At 41.7% G+C, this 25,402-nt stretch overlaps 1 protein-coding gene across 1 annotated transcript in view; it reads right to left on the bottom strand.

Moving 5' to 3' along the window:
* Window positions 1-25,402, bottom strand: part of Nostrin (nitric oxide synthase trafficking) — a 61,380-nt gene that overhangs the window by 16,037 nt on the left and 19,941 nt on the right. Inside the window, exons 3-10 of the mRNA XM_031370516.1 lie at window positions 25,048-25,131; window positions 22,060-22,122; window positions 21,755-21,836; window positions 18,560-18,622; window positions 16,496-16,594; window positions 11,427-11,552; window positions 2,103-2,201; window positions 1,880-2,005 (exon numbers count right to left, since the gene is read on the bottom strand). Coding sequence (XP_031226376.1) covers window positions 1,880-2,005; window positions 2,103-2,201; window positions 11,427-11,552; window positions 16,496-16,594; window positions 18,560-18,622; window positions 21,755-21,836; window positions 22,060-22,122; window positions 25,048-25,131 — 742 coding nt within the window. The remainder of the gene's footprint in view (window positions 1-1,879; window positions 2,006-2,102; window positions 2,202-11,426; window positions 11,553-16,495; window positions 16,595-18,559; window positions 18,623-21,754; window positions 21,837-22,059; window positions 22,123-25,047; window positions 25,132-25,402) is intronic.

The raw sequence follows: 25,402 nt of genomic DNA, 5'->3' as shown, positions 1-25,402 counted from the left end.
CTCCTGGGCCTGGAGTTCCAAGCTGCTTGTGAGGCTTGGGTATGAAGGTCTCTTGAGTCTAGTAGCTTGAGGGGTAGGGGAAGATTTGGTCTTGTTTTGTTTTTTTTCTGTGGTTTTTGTTTTGTTTTGTTTTTGATCAGCTAGCTCCTATAACATTATAATTAAAATGACAAGCTCCTAGAGGCAAAGAATTTACTCTAAGAAGCTGAGTGTATGTATAGCTCGCATCTGTCATGCAAACTCCCAGGAGGCTGAGGCCCAGTAACAGACACAAGATGGCTGGTCTTTGATTAGGGAAAATGATCAGTTTACAGCAATAAAGATCATTCTCTAGCATTATCTAGGATTCCCCAAATGCCCAAAGAATAGGGCTCAGGCAGTTTGGTCCTAGTTTTCAAGGGTTGGAATCTTTAAAAAAAAATGCTAATGTCTTCTCCACCTAGGACTTCTATCTCTGTGTGCCTTATCCTTTGAGTAAGGAAGGGCTACACTTACTGACTTCTAACAAACAGACTGTGATGAGAGGTCACTTATGGGACTGGTTTACAGAGCACTGTGCTCCAGCTATCTGGCTTTTGGGCTCTTCGGTCATTCATCCAGACTGCCATGGGTTGCAAGGCAAGAGATGGACAGATTCATATCGCAGATTTTAAATGTGCCTGTGTATGTGCCTGTGTGTGTGTGTGTGTGTGTGTGTGTGTGTGTGTGTGTGTGTGTGTGTATGGTGAGGCTATAATGAAATTACTTTATACGAAAAGAAATGACATTTCCCATTTTCAGCTCTTGAGGACCTTCAGAGCCCTGGTAAATCATCCAAGTGAACTTGGAAATTAAGTCTTTCCTCGTGGAGCTTTGAGACATCTGAAGTCCTTTACCCTTGCCAAGTGAGGGATTAAGAGGCCCTGACCCATGTAAAATGTGAGACAATAAATGTTTAAGCTAGTAAATTTGGAGTCAATTTGCCATTTGTGCAGAAAATTAATATAATGGTCACTTACAGATCACTGAACACTCACTTTTACAAAAGACTGCATGATTTAAATGCCCCTCAAGGTTCATGAGATAGAAATATAGGTGGTGGTGGCACAGTCCTTTAATCCCCAGCACTTGGGAGGCAGAAGCAGGCAGCTCTCTGAGTTCAAGGCCAGCCTGGTCTACAGATCAGGTTCTAGGGCAGCCAGGGGCTACACAGAGAAACCCTGTCTAGAAAACCAAACAAAACAAAAAAAGAAACACTCCTCCCACCTCCGCGTGGAAGCGCTGAGAAGGTGGACTTTCAGAACATTAGACATGAGTGGTTTTCCTCATAAATGAACTAATGTCACTGTCCTGGGAATGAGGTTGTCATAGTTCAGCCTTTGCTCTCTCACCCACATGATGTCATTTTCCTGTCCTGTTATGATGCATCAAGGAAGACCCTGGACAGGCTCACTCAACCAGGACTTCCCAGCCCTAAACCATAATTCAACCCTAACCTCTGTCAGTTACCAAGTCTGTTGTATTCTGTTTTGGCAGGGTATGACACTAAGACAGAGACCCAGCAAGATTCTAAAACTTGGCCAGCTCTTCCTCCCTCAAAGGGAATAAAACTATTGCAGTTGTAACTCATAGATTATTTTTATTATTATTTATACCACTATGGACAAGAATAACATCTTTATGAGCATTCTACCCAGGCTATGATGACATATCTGCAATCCCAGCCTTCGGGAAGTGGGAGCAGTAAGAGTTCAAAGGCCAGCTTTGGGCTAGGGGGTCTGGGATGGGGGCTTGAGAACAGGGAGAAAACACTCTCTTCTTTATCATTGTTCTTGGCCTGAGTTCTCAATAGGTGACCAAGATGCACTGTGAAAGGCACATCGTGACATTCCATACTTACAAAGTAGTCAGCCAGTAGAAGCTCCGATTTGTTTTCTATAGACAGGATTGCAGTTTCTTCCATTAGAGCCTGGATATCTTTTTCAACATCCACCTTGCTGATGGCACAGTGGATCTGTGTGTGGCACTGGAACATGGAGAAAAGCAGAGTAGGGTGGATTAGAGAACTGATTCCCGCCAACCTTAGAATGCACACCAGAAACAGAGCGGTCTCCACTACTTACTGTGGTCAGCGTTTGTCCAAAAAGAGAAATATGTTGGCTGTATTGGTTTAAGTTATTGCATAAAAGTTGAATTCGTTCCTTCTCCAGCTCCAGCATGCTCTGAAGAGAGTAAAAATGAGGGACTATTGATCAAGCATTTCTTATGCAAAGCTTGTCAGCCCTCCCACACATCCCACGGTGGGTGAGATAGCTTGAAGAAACTGTCCGGATTTGCCTTAGTGTATCCAAACTCAGTGCAGGGGGATTCCCAGGGCAGGGATATGACTTACTATCCTAATGCCCCCATTTAAGATTCCTTTAACTCACAAGCTTCGCTGTGATCCTTTACCCTCACACAGCGTGTAGGCAGATGCTACAAGCTACCAGCTGTTTATAAAATAAAAAAGAAAAAAGAAAAGAAAAGAAAAAAAGGAGACAAAGAGAAAAGAAGGCATAAGCTGCAGCTTTGATGTTTTAGAGGAGACTAAAGCCCAGGAAGACCTATCTGCAGGTCTTAGAAATGCCCTTAGACACCAAATACTTCCAAAACTGTTGACAAAACAGGCCAGGGGACATCCTCCTGCCTGTCTCTGTAGGTGTAAAGATGAGGCAATGGTCCATGGTTTCATCAAAAGAAGAACTGGAGACAAGAATTGATTAAAAAAAAAAAAAAAAAAAAAGAGGGCCAGTGAGATGGTCTGACAACCTCTGTTACTTGTTGAAAGGAGAGAACCAAGTCCCAGAAATGTCCTGTGACCAACAACATGTTCAGGGGCATGGATGGATGGGTGTGGTGCACAGTCTCACACACACATACACACACACACAAACACACACCAAACACACACACACAAATGCACATGCACACAGATGCATGCATGCAAATATTCTTAAAAATTGATAACAAGAAAGTGGTTTATCTACAGTTTTGTCCAGAACTAGGAAAGGAAACCTCTCAGCTTCTTCTTGGTCTTGTTTACAGTAGTGTTGCCACTTGTCAAAAAGCTAAAGCAAGGGCCTGGGGAGATGGATCAGTGCTTAAGAGCATTTGCTGCTCTTCCAAAGGTCTTAGTTCAGTTCCCAACACCCATGTCACACAGACTAAACATACATACATAACATAAAGAGAAATAAATCTTTTTTTTTTTTTTAAAGAAAGAAGAGCTAAAATCAGGAAATACATGCCTATATGCCAGTTACTAGATAAGCTACCAGAACAGAGATAGCAAGTCGTCTTGGGCAGACTTCTTCCATTGGCAAGCTCCCCATGCAGGGCCAGGGGCTTAACCCATTTTTGTTCCTCGCATGGAATTTCTTGTAGAAATTGTAACTGGTTGTGGCTTCTATTATATGTTAGGGTAAGTTCTGACAAGCATAGTTAAAAAAAAGAGGCCATAAATTTGAGGTAAAGCGAGGGAGGGGTAACATAGGAGGGTTTGGAGGGATGAAAATGATATTGTATTTTAATTTTTTTAACTGCAAAGAGGATACTACATTCTCTTGTCATTTTTTCCCTTTGTTGAGGCAAGGTCTCAGGTAGCTCAGGCTAGCCTCAAACTTGCTATGGATGACACCTATGAACTTCTGATCCTGTTGCCTCTACATGCTGCAGGCAGGAATTATAAATGGGATGATAGACATGTAACACCACCTCGTGTGTGTGCGTGTTTGTCTGTGTGTTGGGGGGGGCGGGGGATGAGGATTGAACCTATGGCCTTATGTTTGTTAGGCAAATCTACTGAGTAGCTATATCTCAGCCCCAGTATTCTCTATTCTTTTTTTAAAACTTAAAGTTCTTTATTATTTTTATTTATGTATATATGTGTGTACTGCATGAGTTTAGGGACACTACATATCTACAGGTGCCCACAGAGAGCAGAAGGCATTGGATCCTCTGAAAGTAGAGTTACAAGAGGTTGTGAGCCTCCTGATATGAATACTGAGAACTGGACTCAGGTCATCTGTAAAGCAGTGAGTGCTCTTAACCACCAAGCCATCTCTCCAGCCTTTAGAGCTTTTTATTTTTTTTCCTCAAAAGAAACAATTTATTTAGAATAAAACAAAGGCAGCTCAACTGTGAGCCCATGTTTGAGTGACAGATACTTTTAAGCTGTGTGAGCCATAAAAAGGGGTTTTCTTTACTTTTTCCAGAAATCTTGTGTACACAGCACAATGTATATATTATGTATATTGCTTGAACATTTCATGCATGCAGGCAACATGTTTTGATCAAATGCGTCTTCTTCCCCTCCCCTTCAGTCTCTTCCCTTGTCTCCCCTCCACATTTTCCTCCCATCTTCCCGTGCTCTGTTTTTATATTCACTGAGTCAACTCGGTGTTGCTGTAAGTGCCTGGGTGTAGGACAATCTACTGGAGCATGAGTAGTCTCTCAGTCACTGCATCCCTGAAGAAAACTGACTCTCCCTCGAGCAGAAGCCACCAGCTGTCATCGATAGTTCTTTCCTTTTGGCGTGGCACTTCATGAGTCCTGCCCCATCCATGTGAGAATTTTAGCTGAGCTTGTGTAGGTCTTATGTACACAGCCATCGCTCTTATGAGTTCACGTGTGCTGTTTGAATGCACATACCCATTTCCTCTGGCACTTGCAGTCATGCTGGTTCCTTTCCCACAGTGATCCCTGAGCCTTGGAGGAAGGAGTGTGCCATAGATGTCCCATGTAGAGCTGAACATCCCACAGTCTCATTTTCTGCACTACGGCCAGTTTTGAGTTTCTGTTGTAGCTATCTGCTGTAAAAATAAGCTTCTCTGAGGAGAGGCAAGAGATGAACTAATCTAGTGGGTATAAAGACAAGAACTTCACGGGCAATTCTCATTTAGGGAGTATTAGGATTTCCCTTAGGGCCTAGCTAGCTGCGGAATTTTGGCCTTGTTGACAAAACCAGGAAGGATAGTTTTGTCTGGCAGAACATGCTTTAAATTCAATTAGAAACATTTGTTTACTCCCGTAACACTCATACCATCACTACAATGGTCCTATCAATTGTCAGGCTAATCTTTTCTGTAACTTATAGCTCTCATAGCTGGGTAAGATTGCTGGCTAGTTTTTTCCCTAGTACCTCTATGTATAACATTACAGCACTATGAAAGATAATTAGTAGGGATATTCTCTGATCTTTCAAAAAAGGTTTACCTATCTTATTTTATGTGTTTGAGCGTTTTGCCTCTACATATGTGTTCATGCCACATGTATGCCTGGTGTCTTAGGAATGCTTTAACCACTGAACCATCTCTCCAGTCCTCATTCTCCAGTCTTCAAGGGACTATTTGATAAGAGTAGAATCTCTAGTTCTAATCAGTTCTTAATGCTATATGAGAGCTTAATCCTATATGAGAGCTGGAGTGTCAGAGTCTATTGTTTAAAGATAAGAACACAGCCTCCAGCTTTTCTTTTTAAAGATTTATTTATTTATTATATGTGAGTACACTGTAGCTGTCTTCAGACACACCAGAAGAGGGGGTCAGATCTTATTATGGATGGTGGTGAGCCACCATGTGGTTGCTGGGATCTGAACTCAGGACCTTCTGAAGGGCAGTCAGTGCTCTTAACCACTGAGCCATCTCTCCAGCCCATGGCCTCCAGATTTTATGTAGGATAACAAAAATTACAACAACCAGATTATAACTTTTAGCTAGCAAGGATGAGTAGGGAAATGAGGAGCACACACTTGTTAGGCTTGTGAAGGTTACACGAGCAGCTTTACTGGCTACTAGATTCTAGAGTAACTGGAATGGATGGAGAAGTTCAAAACTGAGTCCAGGTGAATCCTTCAGGGGAGAGTTTTAGGCCATGTTGGGACAGTACAGGCTGCAGTACAGATGCTCAGAGGACTGTGTGCTCCGACAGAGATGGCAGGTGTCTAAGACAGTCTCCACATGCTGTTTTGATAAGGTCAAGGCTCTGGGAAAATTGATGGGTACCATTACCACAAGGAAGAAGGATGGCTAGGTATCAAGGCTTTTGATAAGCAGGTGGGACAGTAGAAAGTCACAAGGTCACCACTAACCTGATCCACTCTGGTGTCCTCCTACGTCCATGGGCTAGATTTACTTTGTTGTACACATCTTTCTGCATTTGCAATCTGAGTTTATGTCTTTAAGTACAATAAAACTTACATAATACAAACAATATCTTTTTTAAAAACAGTTCACTGTTCTGAAGTACATTCACACTACTGTGCCACCCTTGCCAGAACAACCTCCACGGCACTTTTCATCTTATAAAATGGAAACTCTCTACCCACAAAGTTATAACTGCCTATCTCTCCTCCTCCCGGCCCTAACAGGTACCACTCAACTTTCTCACTCTCTGAATTTGACCAATGTAGGTCTCAAGCAGGAAGAATCAGCAAATGTATCCATAAAGTACAGCCATGTTGTAGACACGACGTCTTTAAGGCTGAATGATATTCCAGTGGGCGATATGCTATAATTTGCTTATTGATGTGAGATCATTTTCTTGTTTCTTTAAATGGCAGCAACCAAGGGATCAACAATAACAGCAAACATTTAGATTTTGGTTTTTGTGCCCGCATCCTGACATTTTGATAGAAGGCCTGCAGTTACACTTCACAGCCTCCTGTTAGAGGGCTACACCAGTTTTGGTAAGTTAAGGGAGCCAAGTGCCTCTGAGATGGTACTCCTGAGACTTCCTATCAAATCACAGGCATCAGCCAATAGAATGTGACCAATTGTCCTTTTGTCTACCAGATAAAGAATTAAAAAGGCAAAATAATAAGCCTATCAAATATGTTGATTCCTCTAAGGCAGAATTAAAATTTGCTGCATAACAAATGCAGGCCACTGGTTTGGATCACCTCAAAAGAGAAAAAAGACTTTACCCTATTTTTAAAAAAAAATCAAGAAGTCAGCTGTTTCAGCTTAGCAAATGGAAACCAAGGATATGGGGGTCGGGAATAAAAGCTGACTTAGAACACAGTGCACTCTGGGCAGCAGCTGTTTCTTTACATCGATAAGCACAGAACTGCGAGCATCAATCTGAGATTAGAATAACTGCTGTCCTTTCGTAGAGATGGGAATGTTTAACAGCTTTAATTACATTTCAGGGAAATCATTAAAATGATTTGTGTTTGCTCATGAAAAGAGGCAGAAATAAATTCCACTGTGCAAAGGGGAAAATCCATATCTCATTTAATGAGTTATTGCTTTCTAGTGTCGTGTTCTTTCTGTTTAAAAATAGTTGATAGAGAGACAAGACATTCTGGAGGGCCTCCAGCTGTTTGACAGCACAGGCGAAGGAAGGATGGTCAGAGAGTTACCAAGGGAGGGTGGATTTAGAGCCTGTCTGGGCTCAGATAATTCATGCTCCTCATTCATTCTCTCAGTTTCTGCTGCTCTGGCTTCGGGGTACTAAGCGAGGATCTTGGTGAGATTGCATTTTCATTTGAATTGCTTTCAAACAGAAGATGTATTCTACTATTTCCATAGCAGGGATTTCAAACTACAGCATGTTTAAAAGTTACCCGGACCCTTCCCTTCCAAAATTCATGCAGAAGTTCTGAGACACTGTGTCTGGGGTGAATTTTCACAGGTACCCTGATGCTTTTAGGCAGTATCTTAGAACACATTCTAAAAACAAAACAAAACAACAACAACAAAAAAAAAACGTTCATTGTTCTTTCACTGAGAAATAACCAGCACTGAGCTGGCAGTGCATTTCAGTGCAGCGTTACATGTCTTTACGAATTTCACATTTCATGCTTGGAATTATAATTATAAATATACAAAAGACATAGAATGCACAGAAGCATGTGAGTCACTGAGCTGTGGGGAGAGACCAAGTACACAGAAGGCAAGCTATTGCAAAGCGAGAACATCATTGTTGAGAGTCCATGTAGAACAAGGAGGACACTACAGTGTTGTCATTCAGGTAGCTGGTGCTTGGGAGCTGTCATCTCTCAGGGAGAGCAGACACCAGTAGCCAACAACACAGTGGGGCCTGGCACACAAGAGAGTTAAAAGAGAATCTTATCCTTCCCATTATGCCTTTTGGTAGATTTAGCACCTAAGTTCCAATTCTAGTAAAACAGGGGAAAAAGCTGAAGTTGGAAGGAACTCTTTTGGAGTATAAATGAATACTTATTGCCATAACGTGACTTTGGGCAGAAAGAAGATAATTTCCACAATGTTGCAATTTAAAAAAAAAAAATTACTGGAAGAGACTGGAGAGAGGGAGGAGGATTCCTTTGTTTTTTGTTTTTTTTTTTCTTGCTAAATGATACAGGCTGGCCTGGAACTTGCTGTCTAGACCAAACTGGCCTCAAACTTGAGGTAATCATCCTGCTTCTGCCTCCTGAGTGCTAGGATTCTGGGCATGGGAGTGCCTTAACAGAAGAGGAAACAAAAAGGAGCTAGGAGCTCACAAAATCCTGTGATAGAAACAGTGTCCGAAATACCTAACCCCACTGAAGACCAGTCTGAAGTCAGTTGTGACAAGATAGATCTGCTGCTGTCGTCCACTGCTGTGACTTAGGTCCAGGCTAAGGAAGATGGAGAGGATAAACATAGACTTTTTTTCTTGTAGCTCTTGAAAGGTGCCTAGACCTCTGTCACCAGAGCCATCCGTGGCAGCTAGCCTTGTGGGGAGCTACGGCTTCATTGGGCGTCCTGGGAACTGAGGAAGGTCAGCCCAGACTTCAAATGACAGAGATGGCATTCAAATCCTTCATCATCTGTATCTGGGATCTTCTCAGCATAAAGAAGGGCAGGGCCAGGATCCTTTATTCAGCGATGTAATAATCCAGGCAGTGGTCCATACTTACAACCTCAGTATGTGAGAGGCTGATGCAGGAGGACTGCTATGATTGAACGCCATCTTGGGCTACAGACTGAGACTGAGTCTCATAAACAACCAAAGAAAACAAAAACTAAAAAGCTGATTGAAAGAAGGGCTTCTTCTTGTGTCCCAATTTCTTCTTCTCTTGGATAGGAGTTCCTAGCTTGTCTCTAACTCCCCATCTATTTCTCCCTGAAAGTGACTGAACTCAAGAGACCACGGAGCCCCTTCAGTCCTTGCTTGGTTATCAGCTTCCCTCTCCCCGTTTTTTACTAGTTGTAGGAGACTGCTGAATCTCAAAAATGATGTTGGGCAAGTAACTTTGTTTTCTCTAGCCTCCACTTTCTCAGCCATTAACTGGGAGTAAAATTATTAATTTCCTCATAAGGTTGTGAAATGAGATATAATGAACATGAATATACTTAGTTCAGTGCCTGATCACACGGAATGCCATGCATTAATACAAGTTAGTCCTTAGGGTACTTATTTGCTTTTGCTTGGTTAAGTTTTGCTTTTTGGGTTTTGCTTTTTGTTTTTGACACAGAATTTCTCTGTGTAGCTCTGGATGTGCTGGAACTCACTCTGTACACCAGGCCTGCCTTAAAATTAGAGATCCACCTGCCTCTGCCTCCTGAGTGCTGGGATTAGAGGGGCATACCACCACCACCACCAATTTTTTTCATGTATAACTGTTTTAAATATGTTTTTTAAAAAAACTTAGAATACGTAGATAAAATGAAACAAAAATATTCATGTTCTTTCCAGCCAGAGCTAATAATTGTTTCCTATGGTTATGCTAGGCTTTTTGTCTGTTTGTTTTGATAGCTTGATATAAGCTAGGGTCATCTGGGAAGAAGGACTCTTAACTGAGAAAACGCTTCCATTAAATTGGCCTAGGGGCAAGCCTGGAGGGGATTTTCTTGATTAATGATAAAAATGGGAAGGTCCTGCTAAGAAGCACTCTTGTATGGTCTCTGCTTGAGTCCCTGCCTCTGGGTTCTTGTTTCGGCTTCCTCCAGTGATGACTGTAACCTAGAAAGCATATAAACCCTTTCCTCCTTAAGTTGCTTTTGGTCCTAGTGCCTTATTATAGCAGTAGAAAGCTAACTAGGACAATGATCATGTTTGTGTTGATTTGAAAATAGACACAGCAAAGCTGTCCATATATATATTTGAAGTCGTGGTTTACCCTGGGAAGTGGTTCTATTGCTTTATCAAGAGCCATTCAGAGGCTGGGTGGCTGTATATTGCAGCTCTGTGGTGTTCCCACAAGGAGTTTCATCTCCCTGGTTCAACACAGGTCTGGAAACTGGGTATGTGTTTACAAACACATGCCATCTCAATATAGGTTAAGTATGAGTTGAAATTTTCCTGCATAGATGTAAAAATGATATGTTTTCTCTAATATCATTGCTTTGAGGTTAATTCATACTTAAATATAGGTTGGGTTAATTTATAGCTGGAAATTGGCCTACTTTATAAATTAGAGCATATTGTAGGAGTATTCTTCTGTGGATATGAAGATTGAGTGCAATATTCTCACCATCTAATTATGAACTATCCTGTAATAAATATTCTGTGCCTCACTCTTAAAGTACACACTAAACCTTTCTGCAGGATCTATGCCTACAAGGGAACTTCTGGGCTAGGGGCAAGAACACATTTTGGGTTTCCCAGGTACTAGTAACTTATTCTCATTAGAAGGGTTCAAGAATTCTTATTTTTAACATCCTTGTTAATACTAAATATTATCACTTCCCAATTTTGACACATGATTATCTTTTCATGTGTTTAGTACTGATTTTGATTTCCTACCTTGACTTGTGCATTTACACCTTTTGCCTATCTTTGTCAATTTGGCCCAATTCATTCTTTAAAAAAAATTATGTTATTTCATTTTATTTTATGTGTATCAACACATATGCATTAACTGTAGAGGCCAGAAGAGGGTGTTGGAGTTACTGGACCTGGAATTACAGGTGGTCGTAAGCTGCCATGTAGGTGCTAGGAATTGAACCCCCGTTTTCAGGAAGAGGAGCCAGTACTCTTAATCACAGAGCAATTTCTCCACCTGCCAGAATTCATTCTTTTTGGGTCTGTGTTACTATCAAACACGTTTAAGGTTTTGAGTTTAGTACTTTACTCATTGTTGGATATTGGTTGTCCAACAAAACACCTAATGGAGAATACTTTCTCACTGTGCAAGTCAGCTAAAACCCCTTTCTGAATCTCTAATACCTAAGCTTTAATTTATATTCATTCTTCTTTGATAGAGGTTTTTTTTAGCCCACAGAATTACCCTGAGATTTAAAAACAGAAACTCTGGCTAATTATGCATATGAGGTTTCGTTGGTGATTATACTCATGGAGAAATGGAAACAACATGAAGGAAAATGGTTTGTCTACTGCCACAGTACCTGTGAGTGTCATAGCCAAGGAAGAAATCAGGTCTCTTGAATGAGGATCCGACCTTCCCTTTCCAGGTCACACAGAACCCGTTGGAAGAAGATAACTATGAACGTCTAACTTACCTTGTAGCAGTTTTCCAGGGTGCTTTCCCACTTCAGCCTAGTAGAATAGCCTGCCATGTTTTTTTGGTAGTAACTTTCATCTTCTTTTTCCAATTTTTCAGTTGATTTTTTCAGCTTGTTGAGGAGCTAAAGTAAAATACCAGTGTCACACAGTTATTGCCACATTTACAGGAGTGCACTTGCCGTCCCATGCATCGATCGTATGTGACCCAGGGACATGTGTTTCACTTCAGCTCTTTATAAATAATAGTTACTTTACAGGCGACAAAATCTAGGTCGTTTTTGTTGTTGTATTTTTGTTTGAAGAAACTATTAATGGGCCGGGCAGTGGTGGCGCACGCCTTTAATCCCAGCACTTGGAAGGCAAAGGCAGGCAGATTTCTAAGTTCAAGTCCAGCTTGGTCTACACAGTGAGTTCCAGGACAGCCAAGGCTATACAGAGAAACCCAGTCTCGAAAAACAAAACAAAACAAAACAAACAAACAAAACTACTAATGGACACTAATGTCCCTCATTATACCCTCAGCTTTATATTTGAGGAAATTGAATTCTCAAACATGAAGTGATTTGCCTACATCCTTTCATACCAAGAAGGCCAAGTGACTGAGTTTGACAATTTACAGTAAATGTCTGGGATCTTCAAATCAAACTGCAATCCATTGGCCCATCCTATAGTCTTACTCAACAAGCTTTAGGTTTCTCTGTTCCTTTCCAGGATAAGCAGAGACTTGTTGACTCATGTAATTTTTAAGCCTATTTCTATAATAGATTACCAAACTGTCTGACATTCTAACACTAGAAGTAGAGCTTTGGAATGAGGCATCATGGATCAGAGATCTCATGTCTGCTGCAGGACAAGTTATATCACCTTCATAAGATTCAGGTTTATTTCTCTCTGAAGGGGATGATGGCTCCCACTTTGCTGAGTTTCTGGGAGGATGCAATAAGGCAATACAGGTGAGATACACAGTGCACCATCTATCTGTCACCTACTGCAGCACTAAGCTTAATATCCATGCCCATGTTAGCTTCAAGTTAAGACAGTCAGACACATGGTTTCCTTTCATTTTGCTCTCCAGGGATCTGTCTCTCGCAAAGAGTTCCAGCCAGTGACATTTGCCATTCTGATTGCCATGTCCCTGGGAAATCAAGGTTATGCAAAATTCTCTGGACCACCGTAGCTGAAATGGCTATTGAAAATGTCCAGACAAGCAATTACATTTCTGAGAAATGAAGATTGGGATTGCATGAATGACTCTCAACTTTAATATTCTTAGGTATGAACTAGAATGTGTAAAGTAGCAATTTCTAGGGCCCCCAGTAGAGACATTCAATTATTAGCCATCTCTGTAGTGAGTCTGTAGTAGGTCCTCAGCTGAATCTCATACACATAGTCTTGAACTGCACTTGAAGGAGCCTCCTGATGTTAGCAGTTTAGCAGTTTCAAGGACAGAGATAGAGGATTTTATGAATGACCCTCTTTATGTTTAAGGACATCGTGACAAATGTTACAATAATAGCGAACATTCATTCAAGATGCTGAATATTAATACTATTCACTTTACTATTCCAGTCAATACAGTGCTGTTCTGTGATGTATGGCCGACGCGAGGCATATTCAGTTTTGTATTTCAGGTGTAATGAAGCCACATCTATCTGTAGAAACACGAGCTTGTGAATTTTAACCTGATAATTGAATAACACCCTGATATAGGAAAGAACTGATGGCTTTGAGGACAGAAAGAGCAGCTAGAAACAATGGCGGAGCGGGAAGGCGAGGTCAAGTCAGGAAAGCCTTAACAGGTCACATGACAGAGTAACCCATATTCTGAAGCCACTAGAAAGACTTCAAAGGCTTCCCATAAAAGAATATGCCGCTGACTCGAGTTCCAGGAAAGTCACCCTGTATGCAAGGGACAGTAAGAGCCAATGTTCAAGGCAAAGAAACCCATTCATTAATTGCAGCAATCCAGGCAGACAAAAGATTGTGGCCAGGGTGAATGTTGGAAGGGAGGGGTCCTTGTTAACAAGCTTACGAAGCATTTGGTTTAAGGGTTAGAGCTGAGTAGAATGGGGAAGAGTTATCTTAGGTGGAAAGATGATTTCCAGAGGTGCCAGGAGGCAGTTTAGTGACAGATAGGACTAGAGATATCAATTTAGGCATTGTCAGTGTAGAAATAGGAGTTGGAGCCTTGGGGGTATATACTTGGAGAACCTATTACTTACTGAGTTCCTGATACTGAGAATCTTTTGCTGGACACTGGAGACATAACAGTGAATTAAACAGAGAGGCCCTGGAGAGAAATCCTCAGGTACAGCAATATATAAGGGCCAGGTGGGGAAAAAGATGACATCCATAAAAGAGCCTAAGATAAAATGTCCAAAGATGTAGGAGGACCAAGAATAGGATACTGACAAAGTTAAAAGAAGAAACTGTCTCTAGAGGGGGAGTTAAATGATGTACAGTGCTTCTAGGAAATTTGTTGGGTGCCTTGAGAAATGAACATCGGATGGAGATGGAGCACAGGTAAATACATCCTAGTGCCAGGAGAGAGGTTGATACAGTTGCATGGACAGGGCCACGAGAAGCTGCTTCTGAATCTTCCTGCTCTCCCAAGACAGAGGATACAATGGAGTGAGTGGACAAGCACCCCTAAATCTGTATGTCCAATCCTAACTTCTCCACAGCGTCGCATTAGGAAATGGGAGTCTTTAGGAAGTGGTCAGGACTCAAGTGGAGCCCTTATGAATGAGATCAGTGATTCTATGACAGGAAGCCCCGAGCTCTCTCTTGGCCATATGAGGCTCTGACTAGATGTCTGCAGTCTTGGCCTTGACCAGAATCTGAGCATGCAGGCTCCTGATCTCTAGGATTCTAGAACTATGGCCATTCTGACTGTTCAGAAGTTCAGTAAGATGTATATGCCAGATAAGTGTTTGGGCAGCTTCCTTAAACTGTGTGATGTTTTTATTTGTGGGCTGGTCAATGTCTTACTTATTTATTTAAAGACTATGAAGAATACATTCTGCTATTAAAGCTGTCCAGGTAACTTCTCATCGCAGTTCAAACTAAGATAGACCTAGGCAGTAGGAAGACTGATGGGATGGGAGGGGCCAAAGGGCATAATCAGAAGAGGGTCTGTGAGAGGCATGGTGGCACAGTCTCAGAACATGGAATGAACTGGGTACTTCCTTGCTGCTATGCAGATTAAAATGAACAGTAGAGAAAGAAACCGACAGTCCTTTGGGAGTGGATGGAAAGGACCGGTGCGGAATGAAGGTGGTTTAGGCTAGCTTCCGGTGAGAACCAGGATGGCTAGACAGGAAAACAGGAGGAACTGCTGAGCCGCCAGCACGAAGGATGATGTCGGGTCGCTTCCATGTGCTGGAGAAATGGATGCCAGCTCTGGCGTTCAGCTCTAGGACTTTAAAACAAAAACAAAATCACAGCTGCTAGTTTAAGCAGTTACTATGGGAGAGATCGATCTGCGATGTTAGCATAGGCAGAGGTCATGATTACAGGTCCGCTATAGGAAGGTGGGTGGAGGGTACTGCAGAATTTACCCTTGCAGGGAAGCTGCTAATGAAGGAAGAGGAAAGGCTCGGTTTGGCTCATCTGCAACAGCTTTTCTGTTGTTGCTATTTCTTGACATCGAGGAAGAATAGCTTCTAATGAGGGCTGGGAAGACTTGGACATGTCCTGGTTGCTGAGGATCGTTACATAACGTGAATTAGCTGCCCCTCCCCCGCCCTGCCCATGGATGCTCATTATTGAACTTGTTCTGATCATTTTGAACTGTGAAGATTGACACGTGAAGAAGTAAGAACATTACAAACCCTGCTAGCAATGAATTTAAGTTATTCATCTAACCGTTTCTTCAGCTGAAGCGATAGAGCCACTTGCGGTGCCAATTTTCTTTCCCCTTTTAAGAATCTCTGGGTGCCATGATACTGGCTGCTTTCCTTGAGGGAGACTTAACGTTGGGGAAAGTATGGAATGTTTTAGTTTCGACATGGGGCACAGGGAACAAGAGTTGGACTAGATGAGGTGTAGCCCAACGTTACTTGTGTTCTTTTTTTTTTTTTTGTCTAAGAACACAGGTGTCAAGTTGACTCTTCTTTAACCCATGCATCAGTGCTGTGGCCCACCCATGGTTAGTTATGGAGTCTGACGAGGCTCGGGGAGTCAGGGGTTCTGCAGCAGGAGGGAGCTGCTGTGTGTGGAGTCTCACAATGGCCTTCACTTCCAGCAGCTCGGACCTTGTGGCTCATCAGCGTGTATCTGGGCCATGCGGATTTCTACATGTATTATCTGGCTTTCCCTAAGTTAACAACTACACTAATGTCTTTAAAAGATTTCTGTCAGGAATGCGAGATTGTTTTCCCTAAGAAAGAAAACGCAAAGAAGAAACGAACCCATCTCAGTGGATATCTTCTTCTGCGCATGGTGGCAAACACATTATCGCTTAAAGGAAAAAGAAAAATCTAGGCGATGTAGGAAGGTATGACAACAACTCCATGTAAAATGTAATTACTATCTTAAAAGCTCAGATTGCCAGGGTGAATGGTAGAAATGTAAATTTATATTTATTGTGATTAAGCCCTTACCTTTCCCCGAGGGTGTATTTTTGTCTGAATTCTTATTTAATGATTATTATTTCCAAATTATATGAGCATACCATAGTTAGCTAACCATTTAAAGTGCAATTTTATCTTTATCTCATCTTGTAAGCATTTCAACTTTTCGTTTATAATGTTCCCAACCTATTAGTATAATGTGCAAAGTGCTTTATATGGTACCCCATCAACATAATTATGCATATTTACGTATTTAGAGTGGAGGTAGGAGTCTCTCTCAAAACTCTGAATACTACAGCCTAATATGCCATGACAGTGACATATTTCAAAGGTTTTATGTGGACCACAGGTAACTTTGAAGCCCCTTTTCATGCTTGGTTAAACTACAGATCCCGACAGAGGGGGGTGGGGCAGCCAGTTCTCTGTGTTCCCACGGAGGGCAGGAAGCCACATCTCTAAGCAGTGTGTACCTGGCTGCCATGCTAGCTCACCTTCTGCTTCTCCTTCTGGGTCACGGATTGCTTAGAGCTTTCTACAAGGTGGAAAAGTGCTTCATGTTTCTTGGTACTCATCATTAATTTTTTCTTAGCCTAGAGACAGAAACACACAATAGAAGAAGAAAGAAAGAAGAAAGAAAAACGGATATTTAGAGAAAAACTCTTTTAGTTCAGAATGAGGTTTGTTTGTGAATAAATGTCATTTCTTTGTTTCCATCCTTCATCTCAGAATATGCCCAAAATAGTCCAGCAGCAAGTATTTTGATAGGGAACCATTGTGTATTTTGTCATGATATTGGGTGTATACAAAAGAGAGTCACATGTTTGCTAATTCACCTTGAGCTTACACTCCTTTGGCCTTGGCCCCCTGAGTGTTGCAGTTAAAAACATATACCACGGTGCCCACACTAAGAGTTCAGAATATAAAATGAAATGATGGGGGAGGGGCGGGGGAGTTCAAGGCTCTGTCCTTGGGAATCAGAGGGAAGCCTACTGCCTCCCTTGGAACATGTGACGAAGCTATATGAGGGAGTTTAAGGACAAAGCTGCTCACAGTCCCTCCTCTACCTCAGGCAAGTGCCTGTTGACAAACCCAGGGTGAGCCAAGAGTACTTGGTCCTTCAGAATTTGAAACTTGATCTCTGAAGTGGACTGCACTTCGCAACTGACATGTGGAACCTTTTCTTGTATTGTAATGAGGGGAGAAATGATTGCAACTCAACGAGTCTTTGTGATCGAATGACTTTGGCATTCTTCATAAAACAATGAAATCATTTTATTAAAAAAAAAATCAGAAACTGGGGGATAATAGGAGGCAGATTTTGTTCTTTGAAGCAAACAGCTATAGAACCTAGTCTCTAGCTTTTGATCCATTGTATTGACTTTCCTGTGAGAACTGAGTGTTTACAGATAATTGTTTTTCCAAGACAAACCTCTTTAAAAAAAAAAAAAACCACCTCAGAAAATCAAGAGCAAAATTAAAAACAAGTGATTGGATTTTTTTTTTTTTTGACTTTGAGCTATGTTCTCAATGTGACTCTCATGAGCCTCTTTCTATCAGACCAGCTACCACAGGGTAGGAATTTGTCTTAAACAGTTCTCATCTTGGTCTCTGGAGTCTTCAACTTCAGCATGAGTTAGAAGCAAGCCTGAGTTCAGCTGCTTCTGAGAGCATCTCTGGTTATTTGGTACAGGTGGCTATTTACTTGCAAAGGATCACTTGAGTTATTAACATTTAGGAGATGAAAAAGGAAAAGCTCCACTCTTAGAGTGCAAATCTTCAAGGACTCAATTGGGTTTTCTCAGCAGATTCTCCAGCCAATCATCCTTCCATATCAAAGCAACTCCTCCAACACAGGATGATTCTAGAATAATCTTCCATACATATAGATCTCATCTGCTGTTTCTGTAGCTTAAGAACCAGTAATGGAATTCTCTAGCTTCACAGATCAAATCACAATCTCTCTAAAAGGATTCATATGCTTTTTCCTACATTTGTTATCTAGCCAACTAAATTTTCAAGTAATTGAAAACTAGAAGCAGATCTTAGTGAGTGTGTACAGAAGGTAGACGGTGTATTCCCTTTGACATCACCACACTCTTTACAATGAGCTCTCGACTGCAAGGTAGAGACCTCTAATAACCTTACACAAATGGAGAACGAAACTGGTGTGTTTGTTACTTTTCCTAAATTGTAAACTTCACAGAGAGGCAGCCAATATGCTGGAACAGAGCAGTGACTCCAGAGTCCAAGAACATTCAAGACTTCATGGTTTAACCATTAACCAGATTCAAAACTTTGGAAATGACCTTGACAGTGCAAAGTCACATATCACCTCAGTTGGGTGATGACGAATACACAAATATACAGCTCTTGGCACATAAGTGCCATGTAAATATTAGCCATAAATAGTAGCCATATTTTGAGTCATCCTCTGCTTTGGTTGACACATCAACTCAGGTGCATAAAAAACATTAGAACACATAAATATATGTGCACAAAAGCAGAGTCCCATCTTAAAATCTGACTTTATGTAAATGTTGTTAGTGGATACTTGCCTTGATTTGCTGATTCCAGTTATTAATGACAAGGTTTGCTGTCTTTTCCACTTCATTATCAAGCTAAGGAAGAGAAAAACAGAAAGAAAGTTGTTTCTTTCTTGCTTAGTCACCTCTATTGATTATCAACAAATCACAAAATTCATAGGTTGAAACCTATTTCTGCTACATCATAGCATTGAGAGGTGGGATTCTGCGAAGTGAATGGACCATGTGAATGGAGCCCTCATACATAGACCAGTGCCTGGTTTTGTTTGAATGAGAATGGCCCCCATAGGTTCATGTATTTGAATAACTAGTCGTTCCTAATTGGTGGAGTGTTTGAGGATTAGGTGATATGGCCTTGTTGGAGGAGTGTTACTAGGAGTGAGCTTTGAGGTTTCAAAGCCCAAGACAGCCCACCCCATGTCTGTGCCTTAGGATTAGGCTATAGCCCTCAGCTACTTACCTAGCACCATGTTGCTATGCATGCCACCATGCTCTCTGCCATGATGATAATGGAATACTCTCTGAAACTGTCAGCAAGTCCCCAATTAAATGCTTTCTTTTTATAAGAGTTGTCTTGGTTATGGTGTCTCCTCACAGCAATAGAATGGTGACTAAGACAATGCCCTGATAAAAGACACCTCAAGGCCTTCTTCATTCTTGTACCATGCAAATACATAACATGAAGATGGCTGTGTGTGAAAATGACCAGTTCCTCAACAGAGACCTAATCTGCTACTGCTTTGATCCTAGGGTTCCCAACCTTGACAACTAAGAGTTTTAGTGATTTTTTAAGTTACCAGCACACTTCAAACTAATTCAGTTAATTTCATTGTATTCATCGTGATGGCTTGTTAATTCTGGCACAATCACTCTCACGATTTATCTGAGTTTCAAAACCCTAGAATAGACATATTTGGGCTTGTTTCCATGTCAAGTGTTTCTTGACATGATTTGCAAAATAGTGGTTTCTAAGCTGTAACAATGTGAAAAGGCACATGTGTGCACATGCGCCTTGCTGAGGATGATCATTCCCCTTCAACATCAATTCATGTTGCAAAAACATCCACAGAGTGAGGATCAGAAACTCGATTTTCATCAGTCATTAGATATAGATATATATCTATATTGTATATAGATGGTATATATTGGTATATTGTAACAAATACAGGAAAAAAACCGGTTTTGCACACTATGCCCATTTTGATTGTGTAGATGTAGCTGAGATGCAGAGCTAGTCTCCTTATAAAAATAACAGCTGCTTTGCATCCTTCATGAGAGTGTGGGAGGGTCATTGCAACACTGAACAGGAGATAATGGGGACAGGTGATGGAGGAGCATCATGACATCAGCAACCTAATGTGCTGTGACAAATCGTCATAACACTGATTAGTTTATGGTATTAAATTTAATTGTCATATTGTTAACATGATATGTAAAATATTTTGTAATTAATGAAACTAAGGTTTGCTTTGAGTTTTTATATAGGCTTCTGGCAAAAGCAGATGATTATATTGCTTTCAAATGATTTTTGTAACTTTCTATTACCTAAGCTCTAAGTAATAGAATGTTCCATCCATTCTGGTGGAACACATGAGTATATAGACAAATGTCAGCTCTACTTCCCAATGCCACTTAATGACTTTATATTTCAGTTACTTCCAATCCTCTTCCATCTGAGTTTTCTCAGCTCCCATAGTTCTTTTGATTTACAACTCCTCTGAAGCCCACTTCTAGTAGCGATCCTTTCCCCTTGCAAGGACCAACACTAAGACTCAGGAACTTCTTGCCTGCACTTGACCCCGAACCACCCCATTGGAGCACTGTTGCATTCATTAACAGTGATACATGTTGCCTGGAAGCATTGTCTAAAGTGGTTAACCATTAGATACACACAGAAGGAGCGAGGGAGCACACACAGGGAAATTGTCCTAGAAGGAAGGCACATGCCTGGAGCAGGGGACACACTGGTGAGGACCTGCTGTTCTGGTAGGAGTGCCTGATGCTTCTCTTTAATCTTAAAGGCTATTTGAGAGGTGCATTATTATTACCTTCAAGTAATCTCACACTGGTAAGCAGAAAAGCATCTTTTGAAACAAATTGTGCTTGGGGCCAGAGTTAGAGTTAACAAAATAGTAAAGACCATGTAAAAAGTGCTAAAAAAAAATGGAAAATAACCTTTGAACAAAAGTAATTCTTATTAACATTTTGGGAAGGGTCTTCCAGTTGAGATTTTATTACTTATTAGATTTCCTTTATCTCACTTTTTCATTGGATGCCATATGTAAAAACACTTGTTTTTAATTATGTGTATGTCTATATGTATATGTGTGCACAAGTGAGTGTGAGTGCCCATAGAGGCCTCAACAGGGCACTAGATGCCCGGTGTTGGAATTACAGATGGTTGTAAGCTACCCAGTGTGGGTGTTGGGATTAAATTTCCAATCTTCCATAAGAGCAGGTCCTGTTTGTGACCACTAAGCCATCTTTCTAAAATCCACTATATATGTATATTGTCTTCACTGTGCTGAATATTGAACTACAGGCCAGAAATAAGTTAGGCAAGCATGCTGTCCCTGAGCTAGGTCCCTGGCTCTCCTATAAACCTTTTAATGGCTCTATTTTAGTCTATTGCTTAACTTCCTCCTGATTTATTTTTAATGATAAAGTAGTTGCTACCTATTATTTTTCACTATATTGCAAACACTGTGTTAACAAACATTCTTGTTTTATTATTTTTTTTTCATTATAGAGTTCTGAGACCCACTATCACTGTAGCCTTTTGCTCTGTGGGCCACAGACAGAAATCTTGCTCATAAATCTTGCTTATTTCTTTAGTCCTTTGAGTCACTGTCTCAAGCTGGTTTTGAAAATGCTGTGTAATCAAGACTGATCTTGAACTCTCTATTCCCCTGCCCCTACAACCCAAGTGCCAAGATTTGCCGGCATGCAGCACACCGCCCAGCTTTGATTTTAACACAGGGTCTTAGTATGTAGTCCCGGCTGGCTTAAAATGTACTAGCCTAGAATGCACAGACATTCACCTTCTTCTGCCTTGTGAATGTGTTTGGTTTGTTTGTTAGGGATGTTTTATTATGCTGGGGTTTGAACCTAGGGTTTTGGGCATGTGAAGAAAGTGCACTTGCCACTGAGCTTTCCCTAGCCCTATTGCAATCTTGCTTTGAAGAGAAAAGCACAGCTCCGGCTCACCGATTTTCGTTTCTTCTCTTGCATACTCAGGACTTGGTGTGTCGGCTTTATTGCTTCCAACTCAATTGCTTTGCCAAGTTTTCTGGAAATAGAAAATTGTTTTGGGTTTACATCTAACCGTCCAAATTCGTTTCTTGGAGAGATGAATGAGTGGCAGGTTCTAGCGTATCTATTCAGGGCAGGTTTGAAGTAGAATATTGGCACCCACCTACTCTAAGTGTGTGACACCCTCCTTTGGAGTAGGGGCAAAGGTATGGGTGAGGGGGTGGGAGGGGTGAGGGGACGGTGTGACTAGAAGCACTCACTGATGGAGGTCTGCTGCAGACTTCATGCTCTCTGAGGCCCAGGCCCAAGCAGTGCTGAGACAGCTAGAGGAAAAAAAGGGTGGGGGGGGGAGGAAGATGGGGGTCAATCTCTGGTGAGCTCTAAGAAATCAAGCATTATAGCCCACAAGCTGCCTCCTCCCTCACGTTCGTTCCCTGGCTGGGGTTTCAATTTCTCCAGGAGATTAAATTCAGCCAGTATATTTATTTGTGCACAGACATTCTACACACAGTGCCCCCACCATTGCCCCCAGTGCTGATCCTCTTTTTTTTTTTTCATTTAGATTTTCATCTTCTATTTTGTGTCTGCAGAAAATCAGGGAAATAAAGTGGCCAGGGAAGGGAGAAGGGGTGTGTTTGTGTGTGTGTGTGTGTGTGTGTGTGTGTGTGTGTGTGTGTGTGTGGTAACTTTAGAAGACTCTCACTGAAAATCTCTTCAGGTCCTTCACCTTTTATACATGAATAAAGTATGTCTTTGAGGATGTAAGTGACTGCAGGATTTGAGCCCAAGTCCCTGGCGCAGGTGCCTACTGCTCTTGAGGTTGGAGCCCAAATCCTGCACCTTGCTGACTTTTAGGACAGCCTCAGATCTTCCCTGGTCCTGTGTTTAATAGACACAAAGGTCACTGCCTCATTCCTGGAGGCCTATAGGGAAGACAGGAAGCCTGATGTTATCTCCTCTCACAGCAGGAGTCAGCTCTAGGGAGTGTGTAAAGAGCCCTCTGAAGTCAGGAGAAACTGCTTCAGTTAACTGCAGGGACAGAGCACATGCCAATTTTAAGGGGGAGGAAGGGAGTAAGTTGCCTTCCTACCAGAAGTGGAATGGCTCTGACGTGTGTCTCTAGTGGCCTAATTTGCATCTTGCATTAGACAATAAGAAAACTAGACCTAAGGCCAGGGTTTCTACAATCGAGAGCAGCACCAGAGAGTACCTACTGTGTGTTTCCAGAGACAGGAAAATACAGAAAAAAACGAAACTAATTTACACTCATAGGAAGGCCCTCAGTGGTTATTTGGCGCTGGTCAGGGGAGGGATGTGAAGCAACTTGGAGTGTGTTGAATAAGTCTGACTCTGATGATGGTCGGTTACGTGGTGTATATGACGGTTAGACTGGACTCAGCCCTACACTTAAAATAAGAGCTGCTGGACAATGTGACTCACTCCTGTAGTCCCAGTAACTGGGAGGTGGCAGGAGGAAGATCACATTGTCTCAGGTTACACAAGGAGTTTGAGATCAGCTTGGGCTACATTGACTTCCCCAACAAATAAGTGCTTATTATTTCATGTAAATTAAACCAAATATAGTTGTTTTTTATTAAGGATGTGAGGGAAACTTCACTACAGAGAAGCCCCCAGGTGCTTGCACAGACTCTGGATAGCCCGGCAGGAAATGCATCCTGCATGTGGGTGGGCCTCCGATAGTCCAGAGCTCCCCCCCCCCCCCCCGGGTCTGAAAGCAGATGTTCCTGGCTGCAGGTTTTCTGTGTGATCCTGGAAGTTTCTCTGAGCCTCATTTAACTGACCTCGTAAAATATAAATGCATTGGGATATCTGTGAAAGTATCTAATTCGGATTCTGATATAGAGAAATAATCAATCAACTTTTATCACTAGATACCACATCAGTGCTGGATCACTGGCTTTTTTAATACTAGGGTTGCAATGGTGGGATTTAGGAGGCAACTGAATTATTAGAACCAAACTCAAAATGGCCATTCATGGAGTCTCCCTCCTCACCGCGTTCTCTGCTAGGCACACTTGCATTGTTTTGTTTAATTCAGTAACTGTAGGGAGTGACTTTTATTTCTGTTTTATTTTATTATATTTATTATTATTTAAGTTTCCTTTAGGCAGGGTCTCAAACTATAGCCCAAACAGGCCTGAAATTCCCTTGGTAACGTAAGCTGGCCTCAAACTCATAGCAATTCTCCTGCCTTAGCAAATTTGCCTCAGCACCACTGCATTCAGCTTCGCTTCCATTTTAAAGAGACATTTAGGCAAACGACAAATTGTTACTCATTTGGTAAGTAGCAGGTCTAGAGTTTAAACTGGGCAGTCTAAGTAGAAGTCTGTCTAAACCCAGCCACGGTGCTGAACTACCAAGACATCACCTTAATAAATAAAAATGGGGCAAGAACCACAGCAGATTCAAAGCCATTTGCTATCACAATGGTGCCCCAGCAGGAGTGGGAAAGGGAGTTCTAGAAGCTCCTTTTCTCCAGGCTGTCCTCTGTCATCACTGCCATCACGAGGAGCCCCATAAGGAACACTGCAAGTGCAGAGTCGTATCTGCATGCGACTGAGAGGCATCATAGCGAGTTGTCAACAATGGGCCACCTTTAACGTTGCATTACTGGGAAGAATGCTAACCAGAAGCCTTTGTGCTTCACATGCTAAGGCTTCTCACAGTTCTCTTCATTTATCATTCAGTCTGTATGTCACCATTCAACCCACAGACACATGCAAATACAGAGATGAGCTCATCTGAACCCTGTACAGGAAGGAATGGAGGCCCAGGAAGACTGAGATCCTGGTCAAAGGTCACAGAGTAGAGATAATACCGAATTCACACTTCCTGCCTTTAAGAACTTCTGGTTTAACACCGCTTCCTAGATGAAATAGCACTACCAATCCAACTGTGGGTCCAGGAGTCATAAAGCCCCAACATGAGCCTAGCTAGGCAGCCTATTAACTGCATGGTTGGGGAGTTTTATTTCAATTGTTCAGCTTGGAGTTCTCATCTGTAAGGAGGGATAAATATGAGAGCTTTCAAGAGTTGTTATGTGGATTAAATAGGAGCATCCACTAAGCATTTGAGGCAGTGCCTGGCCCGAAATAAATCCCCAAGATCCAGAAGCCATGCTTGGTGAGATTGTACGTGCCAAGTGTGGGGGAGAAAACTGAGTGAGCATTTTTCACGTTTAATTTTTTTCCATGGGATTTTTGCCTTACCTTTGTAACGGTACTTACTTTTTCTTTGTGTTCTGTAGTGCTTTACTAAGTTTGGCTGCCAGCTTCTGAAGCCCTTTGGCGTAGCTAATCTCCAGGTTGGCCCTATGAGCAAAGGGCTTGTTGGTTAAGTAGGATGGACTGGCCAAAATTAGAAAGAACACACATAGACCAAGACATACAGACACACAGACATACAGACACACGGGCACACACAGAGATACATATACATATACTCATTCCTGTACATATGCTCAGACACACATACACATATACACACTTGCACACGCATGCATACAGGCACTCTGACATTCATACAAAAGGTTAGGCTGAAAATGCAATGTCTTTATGAGGAACAGATGGTCTATTTACAGAA

The sequence above is a fragment of the Mastomys coucha genome, unplaced genomic scaffold (assembly GCF_008632895.1).
Source record: "Mastomys coucha isolate ucsf_1 unplaced genomic scaffold, UCSF_Mcou_1 pScaffold15, whole genome shotgun sequence".
In the NCBI taxonomy this organism is placed as follows: Eukaryota; Metazoa; Chordata; class Mammalia; order Rodentia; family Muridae; genus Mastomys; species Mastomys coucha.
Note: the sequence above shows the minus strand (reverse complement) of the source record. Positions and strands in the feature narration are given on the sequence as shown.